This window comes from Emydura macquarii, unplaced genomic scaffold, assembly GCF_026122565.2.
Source record: "Emydura macquarii macquarii isolate MOO-44397 ecotype Brisbane River unplaced genomic scaffold, CSIRO-AGI_Emac_v2 contig_3343, whole genome shotgun sequence".
Lineage (NCBI taxonomy): Eukaryota > Metazoa > Chordata > Testudines > Chelidae > Emydura > Emydura macquarii.
In genome coordinates this window covers 714793-741484 of record NW_027133480.1, presented here as the reverse complement: position 1 = coordinate 741484, position 26692 = coordinate 714793, and the positions used below count along the sequence as shown (strand labels likewise).

General features: G+C 38.9%; 1 protein-coding gene across 3 annotated transcripts in view; it reads left to right on the top strand.

Moving 5' to 3' along the window:
• The window catches only part of CPXM2 (carboxypeptidase X, M14 family member 2), a 103761-nt gene extending 77649 nt beyond the window's left edge, over window positions 1-26112 (top strand). The window contains exons 8-14 of one of the 3 annotated variants that reach the window (XM_067533390.1): window positions 5558-5681; window positions 7544-7587; window positions 9429-9608; window positions 11211-11508; window positions 17118-17257; window positions 18534-18633; window positions 25716-26112. In XM_067533390.1, coding sequence (XP_067389491.1) covers window positions 5558-5681; window positions 7544-7587; window positions 9429-9608; window positions 11211-11508; window positions 17118-17257; window positions 18534-18633; window positions 25716-25969 — 1140 coding nt within the window. In that variant the 3' untranslated portion in view covers window positions 25970-26112. Of the gene's footprint in view, window positions 1-5557; window positions 5682-7543; window positions 7741-9428; window positions 9609-11210; window positions 11509-17117; window positions 17258-18533; window positions 18634-23070; window positions 23126-25715 lie in introns of those variants that run through there. The other 2 variants (XM_067533389.1, XM_067533391.1) reach the window with 2 other exon arrangements.
• Window positions 26113-26692: the final 580 nt, after the last annotated feature.

Sequence of the window (26692 nt, the reverse complement as noted above, 5' to 3'; positions counted from 1 at the left end):
CCTGGCAGAGTTTCCTGTGACTGTCCCTTTAGCTAAGATCCACCTAGAATGGGGGAATTTTAGTGGTGAATTGACAGTAGGAATTAGAGAGAGACTTCCAGCGGATGTGTTAATAAGTAATGACATCACGACCAGGCTTAATCTGGTTAATGTTGTAACTAGGTCCAAAGGGAAGTGCGGTGCCGATACCTCTGTCTTGCCTGTTGTCAGTGAAGGAGGCTGCGAAAGGGAAGAGCATACTTCCAGCCCTTTAGCTATGGAGTCTAGCAGCTGATGGAGGATTCTGTGAGGATCCTCCTGGTATATCGGAGGTAGTTCTGGATCTGAGTAAAGTTCAGAAGGAATTTATTTTGGCTCAACAGAACGATGTTTCATTAGGGCAGGCCAGGGCCGATGCTCAGACGGATGCCCCAACTGAGGAAGGAATAGGGAGATTTTTTTTTTATGAGAAATGGAATGTTGTTTAGGGAAGCCCCTGCAGGGAAAAGGAGGTTACCTGGAAAAGTGTGTCAGTAAATAGTTGTGCCTGAAGAGTACAGGAGAGAGCTGCTTCAGATAGCTCATGATGGGCCAACTGGAAGTCATTTAGGAATAGAAAGAACATGTGACAGGTGGAAGCAAAACTTCTTTTGGCCACTTATGTATGACTCAGTAAAAGTATATTGCAGGAGCTGTGACTTATGTCAGAAGCACAAGGGATTTAAGGGGCCTAACAAGGTATCCCTGCAGCCTTTATCCGTTATACGGCAGGCATTTGCTAGAGTGTCTGTAGATATTGTGGGACTTTTATCCAAACCTTCTAGGACTGGGAAAAGGTATATTCTTGTGGTGGTAGATTTTGCTACAAGATATCCTGAGGCTCTGACATTGTCTAACATTGAAGCTGAGACTGTGGCCACTGCTTTGTTCTCTATCTTTAGCAGGGTAGGTTTTCCCAAGGAGATGTTGACAGACTGTGGTACTAATTTTATGTCTGTGGTTTTTTAAAAGTTCTGGGCATTGTGTGGGGTAAAGCACTTAAAAGCTGAACCCTACCACCCTGAGACCAATGGGCTGGTGGAAAGATTCAGTGGAACTCTGAAAGTCATGCTTAGAATGTATGTTTCCAGATAAGAGAGCAACTGGGGTGTGTTGCTTCCATACCTACTATTTGCATATAGAAGTGTGCCCCAAGAATCCCCAGGGTATGCTCCCTTTGATCTCCTATATGGGAGACAGGTCAGGAGTCTGGAGGGTGAAATACAACCAGCTTGGGAGGCTCCAAGCAAAGTCCACCACACCACCTTAGCCCCACATTAGGGCTGTGGCAAATGGGTCAGTGCTGCCATTCTGAGACTCTTATAGCCCTCAAACATCACTGAGGTTGTTTATGCATTAAAAGTCTCAAAAAAGTCCAGTGAATAAATGAACTCTGTAGTTAAGCCTGGGAAGGGGCCATGGTATTGGTCCCTCAGTGAACCCAGTGGTCCAAAACCCCTAAATAGAGTGCATGAAATGGTAGTGGCCATTATTCCGAATCCAGTCCATAAGACAGAAGAGCATTTTCAGCTGGGTTGTGTTGCAGTCCTACTGCTTCCCCAAAGGTTTGGGGCCAGTTAGTTTTGGACTAGCTCCCTTTGTGTGAGAAGGGGAGAATCACACCCTCAGAGGCCTGTCCAATGGGCTTCTTCACAGAATTTATCCAGTTTTTGCAATGTGTTAATAGAGTAAATAACTGCTGATTATAAACAAATAACAATGGTCAATTAGCAAATTTGGTTCTGGAAATGCTTTATAACCCTGCTGGTTGTTGTTAACACTCTGATTGATTGCATATTATCATAGATTGCCTTTGACAGTTTTTGCATGCAGAAGGAAAAAGCTGTCTGATGTTTCAGATGGCCTATTGTGATGCTTGTATCATGCAGAAAGGAAAGAAAAATGAGTATGAAAAATGTTCATTCATATCTCTTATTTAGTACCATCACCCCCTGCTTGGAAGACCTTGCAATGCCAAAGGCCAATGGCATTTGCTAAGGAGCAAGATTAACACAGAATACTTTGGTTGTGTGGATTATTTTTGAGCACTGTTTATTTTTCATAAAATTTGGAGAGGGAGGGGTGTTGAGGGGCTGCATCAGTTTTAAGAGTAATAAATTATAAAAGTTACTCCACAATTAGCATCAGGTACACCACATTTCAATATAGACTGAATTTTTATTCCCAGTTTATAAGCCCCTTAACATTTGAGTTAATATGTAAACATGAACTATCTTAATTATACTGCACTATTGGGCTCTGTTAGAATACTAAGAGATAATGAAAAATGTAATTCATGATCAGAAAGTATTTCAGTACCTAGGGCCCAGCTCAAAAATTAAGTATGTGCTTAATGAGCATACTGTTCATTAAAGTAATGGAAATATTCACACTGATTTTAGGCCCCAATTCAAGGGCCTGATTCAAAGCATATTGAAGTTAGTGGAAATATTCCCATTGATTTCAATGGGCTTTGGATCAGGCCCAAGGTACTCTCCTGAATAAGAATAAACTTAAACATGTTCTTAAGTGCTTTCCTGAATCAGGGCCCATGATACTATAGTGATAGGCATGTTTGAGATGCTTCCACTCTATTCTCCTAGTCCTGCAAGGGGCTCTGCATTGATCAGATGCTTGCTCCCACATGGAAATTGAAAATGCTGCAGGGATCTGGCCAGGGAGTGTTGTTTTGCAGAATCAAAACATAAGAACTGAGATGGACAGATATGAGTTAGACATTTTTTCATTATCTATACATTAGAGAAAGGGAATTCCATCCAGCTATAATAGACCTCCTTTTATGTTTTATACTGGCTATAAATTGTACTCATTTTGCTTTGTAATTTAAGATAAAAATGATTTGCCTTATGCATTAAATACATGTTTCTGCTCCAATATCCTATTGACCATGCCTTTTGAGACTACCTTCAGAAGACCAATCATTTAAAATATTAGAAAGTTTTTAAAATTGTTCTCATTTTAAATATGCATTTTTAGTTGGAATAACAAATATATTCAACTGATATATTCTAAATGATAAAAGCAGAGAATAAGGAGTTACCAATACGAAAATTAAAGAATGAATGGAAAAAAAAGAGGTGTGAGAAAAGGAGGAGGATGGGGTAGGAAGAGAAAAGTGATATGGAGATCATAATTAATCAGAGAATGATGCTAGTTTTGTTCCATTTATTATGGGTAAGGGAACTTCCTCCTAATTATTTTTCACTCTGTCACAAAGTGGACCTTCAAATGTAAATTTGTAGTTAAAAAGGAACTTGCACAATAAGGTCCCAAAAAACTTCTGACCAAATATCCTCAAACAATGAAAAATTGTTGTATGTGCCAAGATGGGTAGATGAACCAATATTAGTACTATTGATCAGCTTATTACACCTACAGGTTGTGCACACAGCTAGCCTATAGATCCACATGCTCATTAGTGGTTACTCATCTTCCCTTCCTCCCCTGCTTTGATTTGATTCATCCACCTACTATATCTTTTAGACTGTAAGCCCTTTGAGGCAGTGCCTGACTTGTCTTTTACTAATTGTGTATACAGCATCTCACATAACAGGGTCCTGACCTAGTTGAAGCCTCTAGAAGCTACTTAATACCAAAACATTGATGGTGATGATAATGGCAATAAAGGAATTTGTCTTACACTAAGACAGTGTGTTGTACTACATTGAAATTTCCAGATGAGGATGGACTTCAGATTGCTGAGGAAAGTTGCTCTTTTGTTTGTAAAATTGGTCTGTGCGATTAGCGAACATACAAAAGTATCACATCAGTTAGTCTATCTGCAGACTGATTATAAATAGAACTGCAGTCTTTTATGGGTGGGATTTTGATGACATTTTCATCAGCAAGAATTACGTTTCCACTTAAATTTGCTAAATTGCAGCATGGGTATTGGACATATCTAATTATTGCAATCCTAAAATCATCAGCCTTGTTGTCATCTAATATTATTTCTAAATTAATGCGGTGAGAACAAAATTACGTTATGCTACAATACTCGTTCAGTGGAGTATGTACAGTCAGGTAAAGAAATGATTGTCTAATTCATATTCCCTGGGATTCCAGTTTACAGTAAAGTCCTTATTTCTTTAAGTAACTCCTTTCAGTGAACAAAATCAATGCAACAAAATCTATTATTTCTTATTAGGATCACATTCTTTGAACTTGCACATTTGTTTCTTTTAATCCAGTTGATATTGAGGCGGTGGTGCAAAAATTGAACTCGGTTGTCGCTAATGGACAAGCAGTACTTGGTGTACAGCACTGACATGCAATTAATTTGCAACAAGACAGACATTACAATACCAATCAGTTCAGCAGGTTTGAATGTCATGTGCATTAACTGTATACTCACCTATAAATCATTGAATTTACAGATGTGCATGATAAAAACCATTACCCAACACCAAGCCAGAGAACTATTAACCTATATAAAAACTGTGTTAATCTCGCAAGCCATGCACATATCTGGTGCTACCTGGAGCCAGCAATGTCACATACAGTAGCAAGGCTCCCACCCTTGCTATTAATACTTTACATCTCTAACCCCAAACCTCTGAAAAGTTTTATGGTTCAATGACATCTTGATGAAAGATGAAAAGTTTCCTATTCTTCCCCCTATGTCCACACACAGTGGGGAGAGTTCAGACTGTAGCATGCCCTCCCCCTTTCAGATGAGGCTTGTCTTGCCATTCTTTCCACATCCATATCAACTCATGCTGTGATCCTATCACAGATTTTATAGTGTAAAATGAGCAGCGTTGGTCTTGGTCTGTACTTGAATGAAGACCTCCAGATATAATCAAAATGTTGCAAAAATGTTTTTTTCAACAGGTGATGTTCTTCCCTCTTACAGAATCAGAGCCCTAGTATGAGGTCAGGGGGCACAGTGCTTCTAGAGGTATCCTCTAATGGACTCAATAGTTGGTTAAGTGCCTGAAATGTGGAGAATCCCCACATTCTAGGCACAACTCTGCCACTATGTCACAGACCCCATTGTAAAAAAAGGAATTAGTTCTTGTACTTTCCTATCTCATAGGAGTGTTGAGAGGATTATTTATTTAATTATTGTTACTGCTTTGAAAATGTCAAGTGCTATATACCAGGAGGGCAAAGTATTTATTTATTTATTATTATTATGATATTTGACTGTCCCTCCTCTCAGATCCTTAACTTAAATAATGTCAGATGTAAGAAGGATTTTGAACTTTGCCCACACAGTGCTACTCCAGAAGACTCTTCTACTCATTCTAGCTGAATGAACATTGGTTCGGAGCCAGCAGACCTATTATGGTCTCCAAAATGGATTTTTCAACAATTTTTGTTTTCAGCTTCAACTTTTAGTTACAACATTTCAGAAAAATTAAGCTGAAGATCATGTCTTTCTCCTACATCCAGTTTTGAATCATAAAATCATCTAAATCTTGAATGAGTTATAATCAATATTGTGTGTATATATATTTGACATATATATTATATATATATAATATACATAAGTGCATCATTTTTTCTTTGACAGTTGATGAAAGTTGTGAATGAAATGTGTCCGAATATCACGAGAATTTACAACATTGGGAAAAGCCACCAAGGACTAAAACTGTATGCTGTCGAGATCTCAGACAACCCAGGAGAACATGAAGTTGGTTAGGATTATACTCTGATTAATCTGTTTCAGGGTGGTTTTATTTTATTTTTTTAATGTCACATGTCTGCCGCAATTATAACTGAAGAAACTTATGTTCACTGAAGCAGTGATTTTGCATGTGTGTGGGAGGAACTTCAACGTTCTATTTCTAATCTGAGAAGAAAAGATTGAACATATATAGAAGGCATTATAGGAATGGAATCCAATTCATTATTGCTAATGGGTTATATTCTTTACAATTTAAAAAAAATGTAGAGGGGATCTTAGTGCCATGAAATGTGGTTGGCTCACAGCCCTCAAGAGTGAAGTTTTCTCTTTATCTATAGAATATCTGTACCACAAGCACAGTCAGCTCAAATTTCCCTATGTTGCTCCACTAATGTGTCTCATCTCAATTCTGGGTGCACAGTGTCTGGTGGTGAGACAGTAGTTCAGTCTACAGACCCATTCAATCTCTCAACTGAGAATACCAGCAAGGATGCTGGTATGGTGTTGGGACTGATATGTAGAGGGGGACTGAGCTTCAACTGACAAAAAGGGCGCAGTAGTGCGCACAATGGGGAGCTCTGCATCACATGCTGTGTGCATCCCGGAGCTACCCCTCAGGTGAAGGAACTGCACAGTGCCATTTACAGTCAAGGTTTAGCTGTACCCATGTGGCATGATTTAGCTCTATGATTTGGACCGAGACCACCAAGTTATGCCACTGAATAGCCTTACCATTAGAATGAATATCAGCTATCAATGACCAGCCACCTTGGCTGAACTTAGACCAGTGACCTGGAGGCGAAGGGTTCCGTAGCATAGTCTGAAACTGCTTACGCATCCGGTCCATGGAATGCATTCATAACCAGTGTCCCACATATGCCCATGCAGTCATTATGAGTAGGTCTATTTCTCTGGGCAGAACCTAGCATTTAGATGGGAAATCACTGCACACAAATAATTGCAACCTCAAATATTTCAAGTGTATTTGTGGACTTCACTTGAAAAATTTAGCCAATCTCTTCATGTGCAGTATGTGCGGTTCTTCTTAATTCATTAAGTGCCAGTTTAGTTCCATATTTCCTAAGCTAATGACATTCTGAAAGGTAGAATTATTCCAGACACCACCAATGAAATGCAGATAGAACTCCCTTCTCCTATATGTGCCTATGAAGGAAGAATTTGGTCACTAGGTATAATAGTCTACAGTAACTATTGTTTGTTAATGGTGTATATGGTTAAAAGGGAGTTGAATATATTTGTTGGTTAAATAACCAACACCATTTGTGAGTCTGTCTGAACTATGCAGTAAAAGACAACAAATATTGTACCATTTAATAAAACCTTGCCAAATAAGTATGAATCATTATTTTAGATTAATGAATTAATATGATTGTGTGAGGTTAGAGACATATTCTACAGTCAGGAAGAGACTTTGTACTATGTATCTATCTGTCTTTGTTAGAGTAAAATATGTGTTCCAAAGAACTGCCACTGAGAGATTTGTCATGTTATCTTTTAAAAGCAGAGAACTTTTAAAAGTGTTCTATATCAGTGTTTTACTGTAATTGGAAACTGCAAAATAATGTAATTTAGTTTTGTACTACATTGTTCAATGGAAAATGTATCCCAACAGCTTTACATGGTTGCTGTCAGATATTACTAAGTTATGGGTAGGAGCAATGGGAAAGAAAAATTAAATGGTATAGGCAAGTTAGAAAAGGTAAATTTTTTCAGTTGTGATATGTTTATTTTGGGGCTTGACCCAATCCCCAAAGAAGTCAGTGGAAAGGCTCCAATTAACTCCAATGGCTGTTGGACTGGATCCTTGGTTTGCTTCTCTGACTACATTCCTCTCTTGTTTGTTTTCAACAGGTGAGCCAGAATTTCGCTACATGGCAGGGGCTCATGGGAACGAGGTGCTTGGACGTGAGCTAATGCTTTTGTTAATGCAATTTATGTGCCAGGAATATCTGGCTGGGAATCCACGCATTATACGCCTCGTTGAGGACACCAGAATTCATCTCCTTCCTTCAGTCAACCCAGATGGATATGAGTTGGCATATGAAGTGGTAATGTGATTGTCAACATTACTAGCAATTATCTTGTTCATAGTTGATTGGTAAAATATGCTCCCATTCTCATGATGATTTTAAAAAAATGACAAATTTGGATGGAATCAATATGAACAAAGCCAATAAAGCAACACTCTACAGAGAAAAGCAGAACCCACTGAGATATTTTATTCAGTAAAAAGTGGAGTGAACAGTGTTCCAGATGATCTCAGTTGTTGGGAAGACACTTAGGGAAAGAGGCTGTCTGTAAGGTAGCCAGAACATAAACCATATAGGATAGTGTATGAACACCTTTAATTGAATTTGGAAACCTATTAGTAATCAGTGCTGTCTGTAGTGCACGTATGATGTATTCCACACGAGAAGCACAGCTAAGCAAACAAGCAGCTGTAATCTAAACGAGCTTTAATTTCAGATTGCTCTTTAAGTGCAGCCCAGTGTAGAGTGCATTGCAATATTTCAGTGTGGAAGGAACAAAGGCACGGAGAATTGTTATATCCATATCCAAGTGGAAAAATTCCAGGTCCCCTGATCAGATGCAGATGGAAACAGGTATCAGGGTTACTCAGTAGCTGTCAAGAATACAAAAGTACCCAGAGTTTGTGAGTCTCAGTATCAACATACAAACGTTTCCCTTCCATAAAGGGAACATATGTCACCTCTACCATATCATTTTGAAATTTTCCTCCACTCTTTATATTGTTCTGAATGATTGATTGTTCTTTTTATTTTATTTTTAAATTTGAATGGGTACTAAATGATTACAACTTTCTTTCTTCCTGTTCTGATCTTATGTGACAAACATCATGGTCAAAACCCAAGATAATTCATTAAAGCCAAAAATATGTTGATGAAATTTTGAGTAATTAATAAGAGATGATATGAATGAAACTAGTCAAATGAAATTCTTGAGATGTGCCAGTTAAATATTACATAATTTAATTTCATTCACTTTGTGGAGGAGTTTATAGCTAATAGTTAATACATGAGAATGCCGTTATTTTAATATAGCACTTTTCATTTCAAAGGATCCCAAAGTGCTTTATAAACATTACTTGCTCTATACAGACATGTGGAATAATGTGTGTGCGCATGTATCTTTAAAACAGTGCAGCAGACCCTTGGCCTCTGCTAAGGTTGCTTTGTGCTCTTGGAGTGACACAAAGAAACCTTAAACTAGCTGCTGAGGATTCTTCCAGTATACTCACTTTCTCTATCATGGAGGGAACATGCCAGGGACAGGCTGGGACTAGGATAGACTAGGATAGACTGCACAGCCTCATCCAATCAAGTCATCCTTGTGCAACTTCGAACTGCTGTAATTCAGAGTAGCCCATAGAACAATATAATTAGAATGTATTCACCTACTAGTGAAGTACAGCCACTTTGGTGATAAAATTCACTGCAGACAATAACACTTCACGGCATTAGAGATTGAAGAATATCGTAGTTTATCCAGTTGGAACTTCAGCAGAAAGATTAGGTAGACAGAATGTAATTCCCAATGTTAGAATTAGACCAGGATAGCAAGCAACTCTTAGAAAAGAGTTCAGTGGGATCCTGCATAGCTATGAACATTTAAGACCTTGAATTTATGATTTTACTGAAAGATGCATGGAGCTATTCAATGTAACACATGCTCGATTGGTGGTAACACAGGAAATGATCTGAAAATGTTGTCACAGGGCTCGGAATTAGGAGGCTGGTCTTTAGGAAGATGGACTCAGGATGGCATTGACATCAACAATAATTTCCCTGATTTAAATACCATGCTTTGGGAAGCTGAAGATAGGAAGAGGGTTCAGAGAAAAGTCCCAAATCATCATATTCCAATTCCAGAATGGTACCTTTCTGAAAATACTACAGTAAGTACAAATAGCTCCAGAGAGAAAGGGAGAGACAAAGGAAGAGTGGGATGATCTAGAGATGAAATCTCATGAGATATTTTAAAAAAGCTTTTAAGAGCCTATTTCTTATTCATCAGAAATTTAAATGAGGAAGAGAGATGGGGAATGACAGACTATTAGTAGCATATATAACAGTGCATTTTGAGAATTAAGTTCTTCCTCCCAACTTACACTGAGGTTCATTTTTTTTTTTAAATAGTGAGAATCATTGTAATTATATTAATTTGTATAGGTGTTTGTTTATGTCTCTGGACCTCTTTTTATTTATTTTGGAGAGACAGAGTGTTCAATCCTTTTAATAAGACATCTCCACAGGTTTGTCTGATTGCAGAGCTCTTTAGAAAGGACAAGACTAGTCATCAGGCAAATTTCCTACTGAATTTTGCTTTAAAAAAAATCTCTTAACACATCAGACTCCATCTTATATGCAAAACCATCACAGTGACCTGTGTTAATTTCACTTAATAATGTAAAGACATTAACTCATTTCTGCATGTCTTACTTTAACAGTGGCCAAAGTTTCCAATGGCTGAATATAACCATCTTGAGATTAAATGAGGGGAAGACACTTAAACCTTGTGCACTCTGTGTGATTTAGAAATATTTTCATACTTAAGCCTATTTGGTTTGCAAATTCTTTCATTTCCATTGCCACCAATGGGAACAGGGGTAGGGGCCATCATCCTAGATCTTTGGCTGCTGCTACAGAGTGCATGCACTTCCATTCCTGAACTGGCTGTTTACTAGTCTGGCCTCCCAGCATAAGATCAAGCACTATGAAGGCTGTATTTTCTTCTGGTTGCCAGTTGCCTCAAGATACCAGAATGCAGGGAAGCCCTGAATACGTCCCCCATTCCCTTGTTCACTCCCCTTCTTCTAGGTACAGGAAAGAGGGTAACACTGGAATTGCAAGGCTCAGTGCTAACAGAGGATCCTCTTGTACACAAATGATTCTCCCATTGTTAGCTATGCTGGTTTAGGATTACTTTGCACCAGTGGTTTAGCATAAAGTGATCACTGTGCAACTGAAGATCGAGGCCATAGTTTCTAAGTGATAGGAGCTTTGTGCTAACTCCTCATATATTGCTTTATTGCACAATAAAATATTAATAGAATTAAAGAAGGAACAAAATCAAAACCTTGACTCTGAACCTCTTTGAATTCCTGAGTGCTTGGGTTCAAATCCCTGGCTTTCATTCTACCTTTTATAGTTCAAGATCCAAAATCCAAATGGCCCTATTTTCCAAATTCTGGTGCAGAAGCAGCCAAATTCTCATGAAAAATGAGTGATTCTTTCAAGGATTTGGCCTGAGATGGTAGAAATTTCACAAGACAAGCGGGCGTTTTCAGTATTTTCAAGATTTTCAGTAGTTTGCTCAAAAATTGCATGAATACAACTCATCTCTATTGAATTCAAATGTGAACCCAAACCCTAGATCTGATTTGGCTATGTTAAACCTAATGCATAACTGAACACCATCTCTCTGTCTACTGTCCAAATATGTGAGGACCACTGAATTTCATATTCCTCAATGACGCTGTTGTTTCTTTTCCATCTAGGTGGCAGTTGAGACTCGAGCAGTGATAGCATGGATGGAAAAAATTCCATTTGTACTAGGTGGCAATTTACAAGGAGGAGAACTGGTCGTTGCATACCCATATGATATGGTCCGATCTACATGGAAAACTCAGGAGCACACACCTACCCCTGATGACCATGTATTTCGCTGGTTGGCATATTCGTATGCCTCCACACACCGACTAATGACAGATGCCAGAAGGAGAGTATGCCATACAGAGGATTTCCAGAAGGAAGATGGAACTGTTAACGGGGCCTCATGGCATACAGTTGCTGGAAGTAAGTGTCTGAAAAAATGTGCGTAGGATTCATTTGTAGAGCACGCCTGTTAAAGGCTATAACACCTTAGCTCCATAGTATGTGTCACACAGTTAATGGCAGGTAAACGCCTACACTGAAAAAAGAGTATACGCTAATGAAATCTGCCCTTTTGCATTTCATAAGATGTCCACGGATTAACAGAGAGCTGTCAAAATTTCCTTGTAAATACCTCATTTACTGCTGATGCTTTTCAAAGCTGTGCATGTCATAGCTTATTTATTAAACAAATTTAAAAGCCATCTGTCACAAGTGAGCTGCAGCAAGTGCTATACCATCCATTCCAAAATTAAAATCAATCTAATAGATCCAGCCAGCCCAGGATCACTGGAAGGAAGGAACCTGCCAACCTTAAGCATGTCACTCAACCAACAAAACGTACCATTGCTGTATAAAAGATGAAGGAAAAGAAGAGTAGCAAATGCCAGAATCAAAGGAGTAGCTCCAAAATGATCAATGAGGAATCAGTGAATGATTCCAGTGGCCCTCTCTTAAGAAAGTCCTTGTCAGTGCTCATTGAATTTAGGAGCAGATTTACCCTAACTGGCACTAACCGCAAGGTAGAAACATACAAGAAGTGATTGTTTAAGTACTACTGTCCTATTTTGTAAAGGATTTAATATATTACTCTAAAACGGTGAATTGCACACATGGACATTATGGCAGCCAGAAAAAAACAAACTGAATGAGTCATGTGCCCATATCCCTTGCTCCTATCTAATGGAGCAAGAGAAAAGTTGCATTATGCAGTGGTTGCAGACTATGCATCAGTTTTAAGGGAAGATTAGGAGCACATTACAATAGTAATTGGCCTCAACCACTATTTAACCGCTATCTGATTAGCTATTTAAAACCACTCTTAAATACCTAATCAAATTCTTAGCAGGTTACGCTACATTGATGTTCCAGCTTCCTGCCCAAAACCTTCATTTCTAAAACAGTCAGTTCTGTGAGGTTAATGCAAGGGCTGTGGATGTCTATATGCCATCTTTTGAATGGCATTATGTATGACAACAGTAACAACTGTAAATAGATACAAGTACGTGATTGAACATGCCATTTGCTTTATTAGAGTTCTTGCTTGTTATTTATAACCATTCTCACTGTATAAACAGTTCCAAGTTTTGGAAGCTACTTATATTACTTTCACATTGGACCACACAAAGTTAATTTTGGTTGGCATTGAAGCCAAGCAGAAACTTATTTCACTTTAAAATATTTTTCGCTATGTTAAAAACAACTGCACAAATTCAGGGGAAGAGATGTTGAACTGTCTGCATCACAAAAACAATTCCTGCAGAGAAGTGTCCATGCATTATGCAAATTCTGAAAACTAAATATCCAGTGTTGACTGGATTGAATTTGACTTTAATTTTCTTATTTGCTGCATAAGCCTGATTATGAACCAATACAACAATGATGAGTCTGGCTATCTCACTAACAGCAATAGCATTAAGTAATTGACTACAGCATAGATGCTGTATGATTTCTTAGTAACAATTTAGATGTTGAATTTGGTTAATTGAATTTGTTTTGTTACTATATGATGCTTCAGATTATTTTTAACATTCTGTTTTCTGGTGTCATAATGAAATATCTGGGATCAGTTTGTAGGGAGATTACTAGGATATTTTTTCTAGTTTTCTTCTTTACATCCATAGCACTGATCTTGGATTCATGAGACCTGGGTTCTGTTCAAGCCTTGTCATTTTCCTACTGGGTGATCTTTGGGCAAGTCATTTGCACTCTGTGTGTTTCAGTTTCCCTATCTGTAAAATGGGGGCAAGGAACCAAAGTACTTTGAGTTCTGTTGATGAAAAGCACTATGTAAGAGTTAGTTAGGTATTTATTAATTTAGAAATAACCTGACTAATTACTAAGGAGACTAGTTAAAAATGGTTTATGTGAATCACAAATCAAAAAGATTAAATTATTTGTAACAATTAATTAAAAAAAAACCTCATCAACCAGAGACATCCCAAGTTGCTATGTTCATCTACAAACCCAGATTGATATTGCTTCAAATTTGACAGTGAGGAGTTGCCTATCTGTAATATCGACACTGCCTGTACCTAAGTCACAGATATCCACATGGTCTGTTCTGTCAATTATTTCTCTTTTAAACCCCACAGTTGCAACAGTTATTCTCCTCTTAAACAGCTGTTCACCTAAGCTCTGTTCATAAAGTGACATTCCTGAAATTTACCCAGGACCTGCTCTAACTTACTTTCATGAGGGCCAGTGGGCTTCTCCACAGCCCAAAATAGCTGAATTCAAAGCTGTTCAGCTCCCCTTTTTCCCCCATGCCCTTGGATGGCTATTGCGAAGGAGCTGGTGTACATAAACGCTGTGCTATTCCTGCACTGAGAGAGTTGCAGAGGGCTGTGTGGCCACTTTATACCACCAAATATCCCTGGAGGTGCAGTAAGCTGACTATAAACAGTTAGTGCAGATATCAAATGCCTCAGCATTTCTTTGGTATTTAACCACACTATTCCCTGTTGCATACTCTGGGCTGCCATGAAAATTATCTCTTCAATCAGTCTAAAAATAACATCTAAGCATTGGCTGAACCCATGTAAACTAAGCAACATATGAATCTTATCTTTCATTTCCAGTCCTGGATTTGGGCATTCAGACAATATATGGAGAGTTCCTTTTGGCAACATTAAGCCATTTTTGAAGGAGATATATTAAAAATAGAGCAATTACTGTGTAACACAAAGCATTTCATCATAGATTAGCCAGGATGAATTATGATATGTGAAGAGAAAATGTTTGTGACTATTTCTTAAATGGAAAGGAAACAGGCTTATGTAGAGCAGCATATGCCATCGTTTGAAATTTTAGTCTTTCCCCATCAACAAACATATAAAAACTTAACATCTGTGTTATATAATCCTCCTACTCTGCTTCCAGAAGGCACTGAGGGCTCATTAAATACTTGACTGCTGCTGCATGATAATTGGATTGATTGGATTTTTTTTTTTTTATTCTCTTCAGTCAGATATACTTGGTGAATGTATTTCCTGGTAATCTTTCCCATTAGGAAAGAAATCAGCTAATGATCATTAATAAGCAATTTTCTTCTTAGTCTTAAAATATTTTTTAATTATAAATTTGTTTGAATAATGAGAAATGAATCTTCATTACCTTCCTTCCCCCTTCACTCAGCCACTGAATTGTGTTATCTGTGTTAGTTTGGAGAACGTTGATTAAATGAAATTCCCTGAAGGGAGATTCTTCTGAAAATCAGCAGACAAATGGGGAAAATGGAAATAGATTGGAGGTCTACATCTACATTCAGACTTCCCCAGTGCTCAGGGGAATCTGGAGGGTTAGAATTTGGCCCACTGTAGAGAATAGAGTTAGCTGTGAAGTGTGGACACAAATTCGAGCTTACTCAAAGTTCAGGGGTGGTTGGTTAGAACACATCTCTAATGGACATCTTTAGAAGGAGACAATGATACTAATTTTGATCTTTTGCAGCATAGGAAACAAAAGTGCAGCCCCTAGTTCTCTCACTGAGCCAGGCTCTATGAATATAGTGTCATCCCACTGCTTACAAGCAAAAGGACGCCAAACATGACTCATAGACTCTAAGGTCAGAAGGGACCATTATGATCATCTAGTCTGACCTCCTGCACAACACAGGCCACAGAACTTCACCTATCCACTCCTGTAATAGACCCCTAACCTAAGACTGAGTTATTGAAGTCCTCAAATAATGATTTAAAGCCTTCAGGGAACAGAGAATCCACAAGCAAATGACCCGTGCCCCATGCTGCAGAGGAAGGTGAAAACCTCCCAATCTGAGCTGGGAGAAAATTCCTTCCCGACCCCAAATATGGTGATCAGCTAAACCCTGAGCATGTGGGCAAGACTCACCAGCCAGACACCCAGAAAGAATTCTCTGTAGTAACTCAGAACCCATCCCGTCTAATATCCCATCACAGGCCATTGGGCATATTTACCCCTAGTAGTCAAAGATCATCGTAACCTGTATGGCCTCAACTCTCTTGTTTTTTCCCCTATCTGTTATATGACTCCCTCATATTTACTACTTCAGTAAGAAAATAATTTGTACTGTTTACAATTCTGTTTGTTAATAACTGGAAAAAAACCCCCACACTCACTCTGCATATGGGCATTGAAGAATGGTATAAATGAGCTCATTGCCCCCACACCAGTGCTTACTAATATCAATCCACCGTCCCTCTTCAATCCAGCGCAGCTACTGAATGGTCTACAAGAGTTTTCACGTCTCTAGGGAAAATACAGTGCTGCTGAGCCCTCTGAGTTAGAAGCTGGGCGTTATCAGCATTGTGTCTCCATGGAAAGTTAGAGGAAACAGGTGGTCTTTGAAATAGCTTAGTTCTTCCTCCATTTAGCGCTTTGATGGTGAGGACCATGAGAAGAATTCTGCTCAGTTTTACTGATGTTGATGAAGTTGGTGGAGTTACTCCAGACTTCCAGTAAAAATGAGAGTAGAATTTGGACACTGGATCTTGAATTGTACTTGGTATTGGAATGGCAGTCTGTGTGAAGTATTGGTATTATTTGCTCTTATCAATACATTCCTCTTAGCAGGCAGGATGCTGCATGCTGGATCATCTGTAGTTGTGGTCCGACCTTCTCGGTTAGGCCAAGATATGGTGCATTGCAGTAATCCTGCCTGGAGGTGACAAAAGCTTGGAACTAGAACTGGGACATCAGAAGGGAAGGACATAATGAAAGTTGACATTTCTGGGAATTGCTATTATATGGGCAGCCAGGCTTAATTTAAGAGCCCATTAGAATCCCAAAGTTTAGCGCCTCCTGGACAAGAGAAGGACATACACCTCAGTAGAAGTTGAGGTCATATTTCCTGCTATTTCCTCCAAGCACATCCTTCCTTCCCATCAGCATGACGTCCATCTTATCTGGAATAAGCTTAATCCAACTATTTTTCATTTAGATCCCAAATTCTCTTAGACCCTGGGACAGCAAGAGGGTTCTGCCACTTTCTGCCTAGAGGTGACTGAAATTAATGCTGGGTGTCATAACTGCACTGGTGACAAGGTAGTCCATACTTTCACACGCTGCCACTCAGCAGCCTCACACATATGTTCAATAAGAGAAATGATTTCAACCAGGCTCATATTGGGCATGAGCCTAGCAGCGCCTGCCCAGATATATATATGTGGTAATATATATATATATATTCATCTTGGTTTATCATGTACTACACTACTCAGTTCCCTGTTTTAAATGGGATAAAATGAAAATGGACATTCTTGTCTATAGGAAAACTTTAAAAGTTTGCATCAAGTTTCATGGAGCTGTTAAGCTGTTACTTTGTTAGAAGTGCAATTTAGATTTTGTTTCTATTGGCACAATGTTATACGAGTCTATTTTAATTAATATATTGATGGAATTTTTAAAGCAACATTTTCCTGCCGAAACTGCAGACTGCTTTGTGCTCTTCAGGTATTCTGTCCTTTGATTAATATAATCAGGTGCGGTGCACAGAATAAACAAGGGCAGTATTTTATGATTCTAAAGATTTTCTTCTTTTATTGCATCAACAGGTATAAATGACTTTAGTTACCTGCACACAAACTGCTTTGAGCTATCCATCTATGTGGGCTGTGACAAATATCCTCATGAGAGCGAGTTACCTGAAGAATGGGAAAACAACCGAGAGTCCCTGATTGTTTTTATGGAACAGGTATGAATGAGAATACCTTTCCCAATCCTTTCAAATTAGAATTCACTTTGAAAGGGGCCTGAGTGAAAGTCTTCCTTTGCAATTACTATGACCTGCTGTGTTTTCCTGTAGGTAAGGTTTCAGTCCAGTGGAGCCACACAGTTTGCAGAGGTACTTACTATACCCTTGCTAATCCCCCAGGTTGTTCACCTTCTACCTGATCCTGCAGACAGATGCCAAAGAGTTCAGCCCTGTGCTGATTCCTACAGGAGCTCTCAATGGGTTGTCCTCCACAGCTTTTAAAGCAGCCAATGGGATTCAGACCTATATCGTCCATTAGCTTAATTATTTATCTTCCATTGGTTCTCATGCTGGTTTGGAAATCTCAACCGCAGCACTTACATTGCATTACAGGTAGAGTCCAGATTTGACCTTTAAAATTCAGAATGCTCCTGCTAAAGAGAAACTCAGCAACTTTATACAAATACCCATGGAACTAGGCATTGTTTAAAACACTGGCAAAATCTTTATACTTTCTTATCCAAAGTTTGCTAGTTCTCCACACACACCTTATGATCTCACAAGGGCTAACATGTTTCATTTCAGGTCAGTAAAACCCTGTGTGGTAGTTAATTCTTTCACAGAAAGGTTTCACTTGTCATCTGTGTTTTGAATTATGAACATTTTTGTCACATATAATAGAAACCTGACCCTTAAAAAATTCTGCCAGTATTTTTGAAATATCAGATTATTTTAGTTTAAGTGGACAAAATAATGAAGCATGTTAAAATTTTACAAGAGTGCAGTATTTGATCAAAAACAATCAGATGAAAAACCCCTTTGACTTGCTACTTTTCATTGTTTTATCTGGCTCTCTCTTAAATTCATAACTACAAAAGTTCTATAAAAAAAAAAGTGAAGTCAAAAGTAGCTGATGCCTAGAAATTTAATTTTATGTTGATAGCAATATTTCAAAACTATATTATTCGTAAAGAAGATACAAAAACCAACAGATGCTGTTTATATATATATATTTTATATGCTTTGAGAATGCATGCCATTTTACCTACTGCAATATGCAAACATGGGGAGAAGACTTCGATTTTACATTGGAGACGAAATGTAATTTTTAAATTGGGGGATAGATTAATTATATCTTTCATCCAAGATTTCTGACTGAATAGAGCATAGTCATGATCAAATTAACGACTTGTTTTATCATGCAGATGTGACTGTTTGATGATATTTGCTTTTCGTTGTTGTGTAATAGGTTTCCATTGATTTGTTCCATTAATAGGTCCATCGGGGCATCAAAGGCATGGTAAGGGACGTATCTGGAAAGGGAATTCCAAATGCTATTATTTCAGTAGAGGGTGTCAACCACGACATTCGCACAGGTAAGAAAAAAAAAAAAAGCATCTACACAAATCCGTAGATTTATTGTAAACAAATATAGGTCTACATTGTAACTTTACAGTCTGCCTGGAGTGGGGGACTGCACGTAGCTCCAGTGCCCTAGGAGTGCACCAAAGAATGAATTGTGACTCAGTTGCCTTGCTCTGGAAGAGGCGTAAGTAACTTCACTCCATTTCATGGAGCAGCTACTCTGACCAGAAAGTAGGGAGGGGATCCAGGGCTCCTCCTGCTTCTTGTCCTTTTCTTCCCCCTCCCTACCTACTTCTTGCAGTGGCAGGCATTGGGTAAGTAGCCCCTGCTCTCTCCAATGCAGTTGAAGTCGCAGTCTGAACAAGGCCGAGCTGGGGAATAAGGGAGGCCTTGCTCGCTCCCATGTGTGGCCAAGTAAGGGCTGTGACTTTCTAGCCAAAAGGAATTAGAGCACCAGTTAATAATAGTAAAGGGTGCTTCTGTGGTTATTGATGGTTAAGGGAACCTGAAAGATTTAGAGGTCTGGTTTGAATGAGCATCCAAAGGTGAAGCAGCTGTTGTAGGAAGAGAAGGATCTCATACTCTTCAGAGTTTTACAGTTCCACTGCATACTCTTGGTGGAATCTCCACAGAGTTCAGTGGGACCCAGTGGAAAGGTTACTCCACACAGGGGAATTTCACTCTCAAAGAATTTCTGTTCTGGATTTATATTACAAACAGTAAGTTAATAAATGTATGCTTTCAGTATTTTCACAGTATTGATTAAACAAATGTGATCCAACAAGTTCAGAATACACCCAGGGCTATTCAGAGGTCTGGACGTTAGATTAAATATTTAGACTTTCCCGAAGTACTTTTGAACTAGTTTATTATTATTATTTATATTGCATTGGTAGTGCCTAGGGTCCCCAATCATACACCAGGGTCCCTTTGTGCTAAGTGCCATGGAAATACATTAAGAGATGGTCTCTGCCTTGAGGAGCTTACAATCTGAGTACATGATGAGAGACAACAGATGGGTACAACAAACAGATGAAGGAGCACCAGGAAATGATGATACTGTAATGATTAGCATAATAGACGGTGGTCTCAGCACACTAACTGCATAATAGTTGTCAGATTCTTGTAGGCATCACAAAAGAAGACAGTTTTAAGGAAGAATTTGAAAGAGGACAACGAGGTGGCTTTGCAAATGTTTACAGGGAGCATCTCCCATGTGTGAGGTACAGCATGAGAGAAAACACAAAAAGGTTTCTTTGAAAATGTAACGAGTGGGTGAGGAAGACTGGCATTACTAGAAAAATGAGAGTTGATTTTTGATAGCATGTGAGAGATGATAGGTGGGTAGGAATAGTCTTGTAAGTAAAGATGAATAGTTCGATGTCATAGGGAGGGGAGAGTCAGTGGTGGGATGCAAAGACAGAGATGATATGATCAAAGAAACAAGGCAGGAAAATGATCTTTACAGCATCATTTTGAATGGATTTAATTGGGGGCAAGATTGCATTTATCAAGGCAAGGGAAGACGAAGTTGCGGTAGTCGAGAAGCCAGATGATGGCGATGTAGATAAGTTTTAGCTGCGTGGATGTAGAGGAAAAGCTAGATTTCAGAGATGTTATGCTGGAAGATGAGGAAAAAATTAGATACATCTTTGATATGAGTATCTAGAGAGAAGGCTGAGAAGAAGATAATATTCAGGTTACATGCTGGAGTGATAGGGAGGATAATGGTGGCATCCACTATCACTGAAAAGGGGGAGGAGGGCTGGTGGGAAAGTTAAGAGCTCTGTTTTGGACATGTTGAGCTTAATCTGGTGGCTGGGCATGCACAAAAAGACATAAAACAGGCTGAGATTTTAATTTGGACAGAAAGAGAGAGGACCAGAGTGGAGAGGTAGATCTGTGAGTTACTTGTATAGAGATGATCAGGAATAGCATTAGCTCTGATGTTGAAGCATATAATCATTGCAAACAGCATACTTAGATCACTACCTCTAGGGTTCTATCAGTCTCAGAAATATCACATGCAGAGGTGGTAATTTTGTGAACAAATGTAAGAATATGATGGCTATACACTCAAGGGTTGGTTTGGTATTAGAATGAGGGAAAGCAATTAATCTGGTATACTGGGTGTCCTATTATCTATTCATCATTGAATCTGAGATCTACTTGTACAGTTGTCTGACACAGATAAGCAATGGGGGGGAGGGGGGGAAGGGAGGCTCTAGCAGTTTTAGGTACGCAAGTTCTGAGTCTCAGATATCTGCTACTTTAGGTTAGCTGACTCAATAATAAATCTAGAAAATTTAGCCCAGTTATGATTACTTTTATTTCAACTTCACTACGTCTGCTGTGAGAGAAAACATTGAATTGCAGCTATTTAGTAAGGCAATTATGACTCTTCCTGAAATATTTCAAAATGGGGCTACTGGGAAACAAAAGAGGGAATGAAAATAATCAGTTGTCTTTTCACTAACCCGGAAGACAGCCATAAAGTGTAGGTTTTATTATGCTGAGAATTTAATAAATGCAATGGATGTTTAATCCAGTCCCTCAATATCCTGGGTTACTTTGGATATCACACTATAGAATACTGGATAATTTAGAGACATTTCAAATATGAGTGCATATGGAGAGGAATCTCCGATGAATGTATAATGATAAAGTTAGGGAAGACCCCAGAATCCACTCTGCAAATACTCTGGGACTTGGAAGCAGTTCAGGTGCAGGTCTGGATCAGAACTGTCTGACTCAGGTCCACCTCTAACTATTAATAGTCAAAAAGAAAGTATAATTATTGTTCTTTTGCATAAACTGGAAGGTGTAAAAGATACTTTATTTAGAGATGGAAACAAAGAACTTCTATCTTGCCTTACATTATGTAGATAAAGGGGATGGGCTGTCATTAGTCTATGAAACTGGAAATTTTATGGGACAGCCACTAAGCTGAAATGACACACAGAACTGCAGAGAAAAAAATTTAATTATCTTCAAGGGACCTTGTTCTTCCCTCTTTTATACCTGTTTAAATCAGGAATATATCCATGAAAGCAATGGAGTTTCACTCGGTCATAATTGGTGTAAATGAGAGGAGAATCTGGGCAACTATCTTTACCTGTCTAAGTTTTGTTTTAAAATGGATTATAATTATTAACTTTTTAAAAGATCTGCTTTTTTGGGGGGTATGTAAATGGAGTCAACTACCCTATTAAGCAGACGAGAATTGTGTCTACAATAAGCTATCTATTATATACTTGTTCCAGGAAATTTCTCATCTTCCTTCTGTAGGGTAGAAAGAACCTTCTGTTACTTTCACTTTGTTGTACAATGTATCTGATGGGAGTAGTACATTGGTGATTCTCTGCTGATGATCATTTCAATTAGCCTATTATTATTGATTTTATAAGACCAGGGACTTGAACAGATTGTTCTATTCTTTTTCTTGATGCAGATATAATTATTGATTGGGTAGAGGTGATTATATGGTATTATGGTTACAGGTGAACTGGGCTCTGTAAGATGACCCTTGGAAATAAGTTCATTAATTGGCAGAACAAACCCATTTGGACTTTTTTTTTTTTCATTTTTCAAAGACTACCTAGCAGAGGTCATTGGGTAGTCTCTTACTGAGATATATACAATTAAAAAGTTATTTTAAACATATCTTATTTCTATTTAGGGCCTGATTTCAATGACCTTAAGAATGTCAAGTAGCACCTTGCTTCTCTTGTTATTCCATTGGCTCCTGTGTCTACCGTTGGGATGATGGGGTTCAAACATCCCCATTACCCAGGGCTGTGCTTAAAGGCACACTCTAGCCTTTAGGGTCAGGCACAATCCTGGGGAAAAAGTGGCACACAAGCTGCATCACCCCAAGAATAGCTTTGGGAGGCATAATGTATCAGAGGCACCTTTCTGAGGTACAGTTCCCTCTCTGCCTCCCCTAAGTTTCAGGCCTTTACCAGCACCAACATGCAACACCCTTTGTGCCAGCTCAGCTGTGTTGACTAGTCTATTGTAGGGGTGGAGCTGAGACGCTGTCCATTCCTGTTGCAGGACAGGGGGAAGGGGAGAAGTAGATGAGTGCACTATGCCCACTTACCTTTTTTGCCTTTTTTTTGGTAATAAGGCATTGAGAGAGATCCTCAGGTGGTGTAAGTTAGAATAACTTCACTGACTTCGATGGAACTACACTCATTCACACCAGCTGAAGATCTGGTCCATTATAATTTATTCCTCCTAATTTTTATTTTATTTTATTATCTGTCACCTTGTTAACAAGATCAAAATATGTTCTGGAGTCTATTTACATATATTAATTTGATTGTCTCTCTTATTATGTGCTGCTATTTTAACTTACTTTAGTAAACATAAAGAGGTACTGTACTATATCTTAATATTCACTGAGACCCCTGTATTTTTGGTCACATCTCTCTTACCATCTGCAGAGGAATTTTTGCTGTCGTTCATTTAGCCCAAAGAATGACATCTCTTAGTTCCCGGAGATTAAATGATGGGTAACAGAAGCAGACTCTTGGAATGAACTCAACTTGTTTTAAAACAGAAGAGAGCTAAATAAATAAATCCTGCCAATAGTTTGTATCTAGCTCTTTAATTATTTCCTGGTGGTGGTGGTTGAATGTGTAGCTTCTTTTATAGTATTTCTCAAGCTATGCTTAAATACCCAACAAATGTTTTTCAGAAATATGTGGATGCACCAAAGGCTAATTGTGTCTTTAGGCACAACCTTGTAAAAGGGTGATGCATAAACTGCACCACCACAGTAATATTCACGAGGCACTGTGGCCGAGACACACTTCTCTGAGACAAATTGCCTTTGTTTCCTCTTGCTCCAGAGAAGTAAGTAATTTGCTGCTAGTCTATATACCACCGAAGTTCGACACCCTACCGTAAAAGCACAGATGTGCTGGCCAGCATATTGGGAGTAGGGCAGAGTTAATCTCTACACTATTCACCACCCACTTGGTCTGGGAGAAAATACACCCAGTTATTCCTGTGCACCTGGAACCAAGGTGGATTCTCAAGGCCAACCCCAAACCAATTCTAGTGTCGGACCCTACCCCAGTGCAGGACAGGCACAGTGAAGCCAAGCTCCATCATACCCCCTCCCTATCCAACTCACCCCTGGTCCCGAACGACAACAGAGAATGTGATCCATCTCCATCTTTTAAAATACTCTCAAATTGGTTGGTAGAAAAATATGAGCCTTCTTTACTATCTGAGAAGTAACTTGACCAGATGTGTCAGTTATGTACTCTTTTACAATAATGCCAGGAGATGATTAACAATGCTTTTTTTTATTTTTATTTTATTTTATTTTTTTTGCTAATTCCTGCTATGTCTATGCATGATGGCTATCTTCTCCAGCCCCCAATACACAATTTTATTTCTTTACATAAATGCAAGAAATAAAGTATGTAGCCCAGCACCAGCATAGCCTGTCGTCTTATTCCCAGTACACAATCTTTTCATCTAAATTGTCTTTCATTTTAGTAACACTGTATTGGAAGTCGCCCAGGCCCAGAGCCAATAATAGTAATGTCATTTCACATGAACATTACAATAGCTCTTCCTGTGGGAGATGTCACATTTCTTTATATATAGTATTTGATTCTAGGAACTCTTGAAAAATGCATTCTTACAACTCAGCAGGTTTTCCGAGGGTAAATTGTAAAATAAATAAGATTTTACAGTAAGCTGGGTTTCATCCCCTCTTTCAATCCATTACTAAGCATATTTGCTGCTTAAAATAACGTCACTAGAAGACCAAAGATTGTCCATATAATTGGGTAAACGTTAAGCCATGGATATCTTCTGTAAGGAAAATCATTAAAGCCCTGATTCAACGAGGTAGTGAGGCATGTGCTTTGCTTTATCCAGGGATGTAGTTCAAGGAGCTACAATGGGACTTTTCATGTGTTAAAGTTAGGCATGTGAATAAGTACTTTGTTGAAAATCATGGCCTAAATTACATATGAAATTACTCTCTATCAATGAATTGATATTATTACAGCAATCATATGATTGCTGTATGCTGAGGGCAGCGGTGAGAGGACCCCCAAGTAGCAAATGTGGGATGTCAAAGAATTATTGTGGATGTATTTTAATTCAACAAAATGTCAAACTGTTCAGATCAAACTTAGTTTGGGTAAAGGTGCTGGGAAACAGGTTATTTTAAACCCTTCTTTCAGCCCTGTATGTATCTCACCTGTCCGGAGAATTCTGTTTGGGAAAATGGTACTATTTTTTATTGAGTTACAGACAATTAGGATGGGAAATGAAAATAGTAATGACTTTTTCACAGTGGCATTTTTTTTCATTGCTTAGCATATGAAAGCTTCATTTATATTTCCATGGTAAGGGCTACATAGTTGCAGTCAGCAGTCAGCTCTGTATTAATTTTCCAAATTGTGAGTTGACTTGAAATCAAGCACATCTTAATTATTTTCCATTTGAAGGCCATAAAAAAGGCTCCAAAGAACGAAGAGTTTTTGGTTAAAACATACTGTTATTGAGAAGTAGGGCATTGTCAAGCAAATGCTCCGTATATCATGGGCCAGTTTCCTGGAGCCTGGTCAGTTGCTTTGTGTTGCTCTGGTGGCCCAAGACAACTAGCAGACCTAGCCAGCTGCTTGTTGTAGAGGAATCCTTGGGTGAAATAGATCCAGTGTAGCCAGCCCTATATAGCCCCTCGCATTACCCCCAGGGTTGGGATGTGGCGGTGGGACAGGACATGGCCTGAGCACTACTGCACTTCAGCAATTCTTGGGTGAGGATGAGCCCCCAAGGCTGTATGAGCTTGTGCCAGGAGCCAAATTGCCACCAAGGTAATCCCAAAATTGGTGGGGAAGAAGATTGTAAAGAAGGAACACAGCCATCTTTGGTGCTCCACATCCTTCTGGGTCGGGTACCAACTACAGCCAAGGGGAGGATAACTGGACATGAGGCTCAAGTCCGACATGTGTAACTTCAGGCCATAGACCTAACGGAGACCTTTATAGCAGAGAAGTGTTGACCTTTCTATCAAAAAAAGCAATAGTCTGAAAATCTTCTTTTCTGTTTTCTTTAACAGCAAGTGATGGGGATTACTGGCGTCTCCTGAACCCAGGAGACTATATGGTCACTGCAAAAGCAGAGGGCTATACCTCTTCCACCAAGAACTGTGCAGTAGGTTATGACATGGGAGCCACTCTGTGTGACTTCACAATCAGCAAAACCAACCTTGCACGAATCAAAGAAATCATGGAGAAATTTGGAAAGCAGCCCATTAGTCTGTCAATCCGACGGCTCAGGCAGAGGGCTAGGCAGAGGCGCCAGCAAAGATAGACTACTTTCTCCACTGTAACCCATGGGATTTACAAGTTCTGCTTAAATCAAAACCAATTATAGTAGTAAAGGATTCATAACCAACATTAATACATTTTTGTCTAGTCAAGGAGTTCTAATTAGTATATTTCTTTTGAAGAATCTCTCGAGCTTCCAGAACTTTTTCTCCTCAGAGGTTTTAGGGTCACATTTTTGTTCCCTGTACAAAATCCGGCTAAAAGGGCATGGGTTGGAGTACCTATGCAGGGTGGTGGAATGGAATCATGCCCTTTCTACTGTACCAACATCACAATGCCATGGTTTTTCAAGCATAGATATGCTAAGCTGTGGGCCCTGGATTTGTGCCTTATTGAATTTTAAGAAACAAAACTGCCCAGGAGGGTAGGATGGATTTTCAGGAATGATCTGGGTCAACCTGGGAAAGAACCAACTAGGGAAATACAGGCCAGTTCCTCGGTTGGTGTAAATCAGCTGCAGCATCTTCAAAGCTGATTTACTGTAGAGGAGGGTCCAGTCCCATGTTTTCAGTCAGTCTCCTCTCAAAATTCTAAGAATAAACATAACATCCCTTATATGCTTGGTAGCAAGAATGCAATGTGCACTTTCAAGTACAGTTCTGCTAAATCCATTATTTTTGCTGTTACAGTTGTTGCCTTACTCAATACATTCTTATGATTCCTGGAAAAGATGATCACCAAAGTATCATTCGGAATTGAAGAAAAT